Source organism: Penaeus vannamei, chromosome 26, assembly GCF_042767895.1.
Source record: "Penaeus vannamei isolate JL-2024 chromosome 26, ASM4276789v1, whole genome shotgun sequence".
NCBI lineage: Eukaryota > Metazoa > Arthropoda > Malacostraca > Decapoda > Penaeidae > Penaeus > Penaeus vannamei.
In genome coordinates, this window is record NC_091574.1 from 28,667,015 (window position 1) to 28,674,514 (window position 7,500).

At 37.8% G+C, this 7,500-nt stretch overlaps 1 protein-coding gene across 8 annotated transcripts in view; it reads left to right on the forward strand.

The window, feature by feature from the left end:
* Positions 1-6,580, forward strand: part of LOC113801102 (uncharacterized) — a 20,491-nt gene extending 13,911 nt beyond the window's left edge. For all 8 annotated transcript variants that reach the window (XM_070140283.1, XM_070140280.1, XM_027351932.2 and 5 more), the window contains 5 exons: positions 168-321; positions 503-1,395; positions 1,571-1,790; positions 1,974-2,067; positions 5,448-6,580. In XM_070140283.1, coding sequence (XP_069996384.1) covers positions 168-321; positions 503-1,395; positions 1,571-1,790; positions 1,974-2,067; positions 5,448-5,626 — 1,540 coding nt within the window. In that variant the 3' untranslated portion in view covers positions 5,627-6,580. The remainder of the gene's footprint in view (positions 1-167; positions 322-502; positions 1,396-1,570; positions 1,791-1,973; positions 2,068-5,447) is intronic.
* Positions 6,581-7,500: the final 920 nt, after the last annotated feature.

The following is a 7,500-nucleotide window of genomic DNA, read 5'->3' on the forward strand; positions in this document are numbered from 1 at the left end:
CCTGTTAATTATTCAAAATAATGCTTACCTTACTTAAAAATAAATCCCATTGCTCTGTCATTCGCTGGGGATCTTCAAAGTTTTGAGTAAGTCAGCTGATTGTTTTTGAATCCGACAATAGTTACATCATTATCGTGTATTTTGTCTAAACCTCGGAGTCCTTGCAGCCTGAAGAAGAAGGTCCTCCTCCGAGACGCCGTCACGCCCATAGATGAGGACGGCGTCTTGGTGTCTTGTCACAGCAACGTAAAGAAACTCTATGAAACAGTCCATTACTTCCTTCAACCCCGAAGATCCGAAGCAAAGAGAAAACGTTTTCAGGTACAGTCATAACGAAATGCAGGTAATTACCCTGGTGCGTCAAAATTCCAGAGAAAGAATTTTAATAGTATTTAAATAAAATAAATTCATCATATATCTAACCACTAAAAAGATTGTTATCTGCAGACGCATATATTTTTTCGCAAACACAAACTAATGATAAGTGGTCTCCTGCACACAGGAGAAACATGGCGACCATCGACAAGATATGCTGAGCGTCTTGATCATGGGCATTGACTCCGTGTCTCGCGCCAACATGCGACGCAACATGCCCAAGACGTTCCACTTCCTGAAGGACGAGCTCGGCGCTCTCGACTTCCAAGCCTTCAACAAAGTGGCCGACAACACCAACCCCAACATGGCCGCTTCACTGATGGGACTCACTGAGAAGGAGTTGACTGAGACCTGTCAGCCGAAGCGTACGAAATTTGACGACTGTCCCCTCATCTGGAAGAATTTCTCTGATGCAGGATATATTACAGTGTATGGAGAAGATGACCCTTATTCAGGATCCTTCCATTACAATAGGTATGGGTTCGTTAAAGAGCCCACCGACTACTACAACCGGCCTTACATGTTAGTTTCTCACTCGTACACAAAACACAATGCAGGGCAGTCCGGAAGCTTTGTACTATGTTTGGGAGGAGAAAAGAGCATATCTGTTATCCATGATTATTCCCTGGCTGTTGCAAATACATTCCGAGACACGCCGTATATTTCCTATTACTGGAACACAGGCATAACACATGACCAAGTAGAATGGGCGTCAGCCACTGACCTGCCTTCACTGGAGTATCTGAGAAAACTAAATGAGAGTGGCGTGTTGGACCACACCATACTGTTCTTCATCAGCGACCATGGAATCAGGTTTGGGGACATCAGACTGACCTACGCCGGCCTGCTAGAGGAGAGACTGCCGTACTTCTTTGTGCTGTTTCCCCCATGGTTCAAGGAGAAGTACCCTGAAGCCTGGAAGAACCTCAACACCAACACGCACAGACTCGTGTCCAACTTTGACTTCCATGTAACACTGGGAGACATCCTTGCCAGAGCATATGAGAACAATTTCACCAGGTGAGTGTAGAGAAAACGTGCAAACATATGACAAAAGCGTTTTTTGTGACTAAGTATTCATTCCTTTTTATGTCTGAACATTTATGAGACGGCCTTAGACGCCACTTAAATAGGGAGAATTGTCTTACTTTTACTTTTCACTATATGATTTTCAATACTCATCGACTGATTTTAGTATGCCAACGATGCCACATGGACAGAGTTTGTTCCAAGAGATCCCGGACAACAGGAATTGCGAAGACGCTACCATACCAGAACACTATTGTACTTGCGAACGTTCCAAACAAGTAGAAGCCAATCACCCACGTCTTCGCAAGGCTGCAGAATTTGTCGTAAACCAACTTAATTATGGAATGGAAGCGTTTCCTGGGTGCATCAAGCTGCATGTGGCAGATGTAAGCGTATTATAAATGGCAGTTAAATTCACTATAATAGATATATCTTTACTATAGTGGCAGAAACACAACATTGATAACTAAAAGAAGACGTATACCTTGCTGCTACATAAACTTACAACAAACTGACACCAAACTGACACGTCTTTGATGTTACATGAGCCCTGAAATTTTGTTCCGCAGGTAGTCAGAGGTCGACTGGGACAGAATCGTAAAGGCGTTCGACCGGACGAGGCCAAGACGAAGACTATTTCTGTCGTCTTTACCACCTTGCCGGGTGAGTGAGTTTAATTGCTTGAGGGAGATATTAATGTCGCTTAAAATATGACAAAAAATCTAAGAAAATTATGTTAAAAAGTTTAATAAGATATCTAGGACGTTTATGACTGAGGCCCGTACTATTAAAATCTTTCGCCAGGGCTGGCGAAAGGTTTCGCCGGGCGATCCGGAATTTCGTACTATTAAAATTATGTCTGGCGAACGTTCGCCAGGGCTGGCGAAAGATCATATTGGAACAGCCTGGCGAAGCAAAGGCGCGAGAGCTGTTAGAATACAATTTTCTTGCTTTCAAATTATGTTAGTAACATATTTGTGTATGATATGATGTAGGAATCACATTGAAATTCTAAAATATCTTAAAATCATAATTTATTATGAAATAACGTATATACGTTTTTTTTCAAGACCTTCGATGTTCCAGTCGAGAGCTCTAGACATCAGCTGTATTCCTACCCCCATACCACTACCCCCCACCCCCGAGATGACTTATTTAGATTTAGGTTGTTGTTATTTTGGTTGTAAGGATAATGTTCTTTTCACAAATGTTACCAGAAGTGTTTTTACGGCGGCATGTTTACTTTTGGCTATAGAAACATAGCTGTAGTGCTCCACCGCCCTATAATGAGGCGTCTCTAATGATACCCTTGAAGGCCTACAGTTCAATATCTTATATCAGTTAGGAAGAGTAAAATAGTAATTTTTAAACTCTTTTGTTAAAGTATAAAGTTATTTTTTGTATAAAAGTATAAAGTTGATATAGTATAATATAAAGTACTTTTAAAACCCTTCGCCAATGCTGGCGTTCGCCTGGCGAAGCTTCGCCAGGCGAACATCTGAGTGAGGGAGGCCTTACTTTTAAAACCAGGCAGGTGTTCGCCAGGGCTGGCGAACGAAAGGGATCGCCAGGCGCTAACATCTTAGATTCCTGCTAAATCTAGCGCTTCGGCGAATAAAAAAAAAAAAAAAAAAAAAAAACGCGAGAAAAAGCAAAAGGTTTTAAAAGTACGGGCCATAAAGTTAACCTTGTTATAGTATAAAGTGTAGTATAGCATAAAGTATAAAGTTAATTTTGTTAAAGTATAAAGTTATTTTCAACTTCTTTGTTATAGCATAGTTATTTTCAACTTCTTTGTTATATCATAAAGTTAAATTCTAACTCCTTAGTTATAGTATAAAGTGAGACTATTGCGGAAACAACATTTTCGTCTTCTCTCGATGTTAATAATTAAGTTTAGGTTATGTTATGTGCACTGCAGATGTAAACAAATTTGCGCTAGATTTAGCGGGAATGCAAGATGTTAGCGCCTGGCGATCCCTTCGCCCGCCCTGGCGAAGGTTGGGTTTAAAAGTAAGGCCTCCCTCACACTTAGGCCCGTACTTTTAAAACCTTCGCCAGTGCTGGCGTTCATTTGGCGAAGCTTCGCCAGGCGAACGCCAGCACTGGCGAAGGTTTTAAAAGTACGGGCTATAAAGATAACCTTGTTATAGTATAAAGTATAGTATAGCATAAAGTATAAAGTTAATTTTGTTAAAGTATAAAGTAATTTTCTACTTCTTTGTTATAGCATAAAGTTAAAATTTAACTCCTTTGTTATAGTATAAAGTGAGACTATTGCGGAAACAACATTTTCGTCTTCTCTCGAGGTTAATGATTAAGTTTAGGTTATGTTATGTGCACTGCAAATGTAAACAAATTTGCGCTAGATTTAGCAGGAATACAAGATGTTAGCGCCTGGCGATCCCTTCGCCCGCCCTGGCGAACGTTGGGTTTAAAAGTGGTTCGCCTGGCGAAGCTTCGCCAGGCGAACGCCAGCATTGGCGAAAGGTTTTGAAAGTACTTTATACTATACTATATCAACCTTATACTTTTATACAAAAAGTAACTTTATACTTTAACAAAAGAGTTTAAAAATTACTATTTTACTATTCCTAACTGATACAAGATATTGAACTGTAGGCCTACAAGGGTATCATTAGAGACGCCTCATTATTGGGCGGTGGAGCACTAGCCAAAAGTAAACATGCCGCCATAAAAAACATTTCTGGTAATATTTGTGAAAAGAACATTATCCTTACAACCAAAATAACAACAACCTAAATCTAAATAAGTCATCTCGGGGGTGGGGGTAGGAATACAGCTGATGTCTTGAGCTCTCGACTGGAACATCGAAGGTCTTGAAAAAAAAAAACATATACGTTATTTCATAATAAATTATGATTTTAAGATATTTTAGAATTTCAATGTGATTTCTACATCATATCATACACAAATATGTTACTAATTTATAACTTGAAAGCAAGAAAATTGTATTCAAACAGCTCTCGCGCCTTTGCTTCGCCAGGCTGTTCCAATATGATCTTTCGCCAGCCCTGGCGAACGTTCGCCAGACATAATTTTAATAGTACGAAATTCCGGATCGCCCGGCGAAACCTTTCGCCAGCCCTGGCGAAGGTTTTAAAAGTACGAGCCTGAGAGTTGGTGGGAGAATGTTAACGTACCAAGCGCCCTATTACGGCCTAACCCAACGTATATTGCGCCTCATGACCATAGTAGCACTGGTCGGAAATATCAGAAAGTTAATTACGCCTCCAATACAAGGCAAATACAGTAAGAAATAAGAAAGATATGTGCTCTACAGTACCCTGTGTAACTACATTGTGAGCGTGCAACGTCTAGTCCGCATGGTGCACTGTCAAATGGCTCATGGCTCTATAGTTTATGATAGGGCCATAAAAGTTTGATGAAAATGTATTTGTAAGCTATATATAGCACTAAACTCAACATGTGATGACAGATCCTTTAAAGATAGAGCTGTACATGAACTCTCAGGAGACGAGATATCAAATGTATTTGTTGAAGAGATGTATGTCTTCATGACATTATAGGGAAATATAAAGTTGATTTTGCAACAGACCAGTTTGTTACTTTTGTTATTTCATGAATGGCATGGGTGCATGACACCAGTCATATAGCTCATATGAGTGAGGTGTACATGATACACGATGAAAATATTTCTTTTGAGATTTTTTTCTTGAAACGAACTTTCTACAAGGTTCTCATTTTCCCGCATATAAAGCTTTGAGTTGAGTAGCATTCAATGCGTGATTTCTTTACAGCAGGGTCACTGCAATTTATAATGCTTTTTCCCATACCATTTAATTGTGCATACAAAACGGTTCTGAATATAAATGACTAGAGAAAACAAAAGACCGCCAAGCACAAAAGGAAGAAAGGTGAGGGAGGTGGATTTTTGCGAAAAGGCAGCGCAGGATGGTAATTAACACATACTGCTCTATAAAAATCGACAAGATGAACAATACCTCCGTTTTTTTCCAACAATGATGAATTCATTTCTGTATTTTTCTCGGTGTTTACAGGCAACGCTAACATGGAAGCGACAGTGAGACAGTACGAGGACAACTTCGAACTCACAGCCGATGTCTCGAGGATCAACAAATACGGCAACCAAAGCCACTGCATCTCCGACCCCTTCTACGCGAGATACTGTTACTGCAGAGACTTGCTGCCCTCTGAATCCCCCCCAGTGTCCATGTAGATGAATCCCTCATACTCGCGAAACTAATCAGACGATATATATTTATAGATAGGGATGGGAAATATTAATGTCATTTATTGTATATTGTTTACTTGGGGAGCGGACCATCTCTTGGGGTAGAGTGAATGACTTCAAGGAAGAAGAAAGATAACAAAGAATATGTGTATATATTCAGAGAGATGATTATATGTATAAGCTGTATAGTAAGCATTATCATGTACAAATTAGTGTTAACTGTATTGGATGCGTTGTAGCAAGTGCTGAACCAGTGCTAATGTCTTCGAGCCACGAGGGTCCCGCTGTGACGGTGGAATTTGGAAAATCAACGAAAACAGTGAAATTCCTATCAAAGAGCCAAGATTATAGGCCTTAGATTTACTTGCAGTGCTCACGAGTGCAGGTGTTTTGGTGATATAACAATTTTGGGATTCTTGCAACTCCACTGAGGAAGTAGGACTCACTCGAGTACAGAACACTAAAGGAAGTTTTAAAAAGGCCTTAGACAATTTGATTTAACAGAGGATTAGGGAAATTTATATAAACTTTTATAGATATTTATTTTTATTTAGCAGAAACCTTATCTCACTAATATAAAATGTAGCAATGAAATTAACATTATAACAGTATTTTGGTCGAGAATGCATATTTTATAAAAAAAGATAAAATGCTTGTAAATGGAATTATTAGGATCATAGCATTTATTTTTTCTTTTCGCATTTATAGTGTTTTCAGTTACAAGAAAAAGCAAGCGTGAGAAAAGGAACGTGATGATTTTCTGTAACATAGTCCTTTAATGAAATGCACAGAGTGTAAAGTGATAAAATGAAAGAGAAAAATCATATGTGGTAGTCATGAATACACACCTGCAAACAATTGTCACACACACGTACACTCTTGCGATGTATAATTTCGTTATAAAATTTGCATTTATCGCACACATGTCCAAAAAAAGAGTAAACAATGCAATTTTATACTTTATTCATAACTCTGAAAAATAACATGAATATAATAAGATAAGAAGTGTATACAAACACCGGTGTCATTTCACTCAATGCAAAGCTAAGAATTCGCATTTCATTATTTAACGTGTAAAGAAACTGTCTTTAAAGCTGAATATTTAGATAGTTGTCGATATGACTGAATACAACTCAGAAAAATGTTGATTGTGATGTGTTTCCTGTCTAAGCTTTGATTTCTAGATAAAAATAATTTATATGGATAAATGGCTGTGATGTGCTTATTTTTTTCTTTTATCATATTTTCTTTAACATTTCATATCAAGGCTTTTAAATGTATATAGATTTGTACCATATGTTTCTGTAGTATTATATTGTACTTAGAATGCATTCTGTATTTTCTTCAATAAAATATTCACAAAGTGTAAGGTAGTTTCTTCGCGTGAATAAAAACAACAAATTGACACAGTGATATCCAAAATGTTTTATCACAATCTACAATAACAATCGTAAAGTACTTCACAATAAGGCCTAGGGAAGTCGTTAGCCTTGGAAAGTCACTGTTATTCTTAATCATTTTACTTCTTTCTCATAAATCCTCCCAAGTATTGCACTCATGATGTGTCCAATATATATATATATATATATATATATATATATATATATATATATATATATATATATATATATATATATATGTGTGTGTGTGTGTGTGTGTGTGTGTGTGTGTGTGTGTGTGTGTGTGTGTGTGTTAAATTTACACACATATACGCATATATCTGTGTGTATATATTTTTGTGTGTATTGTATTATTCAATTTCTTATAATTGCAACATTCTGATACTAGTTAGTTAATGTTGAGGAATTTTGGAATGCATCTTAAAATTAACAAAAGTTTACTCACTCTATAATGTTCTA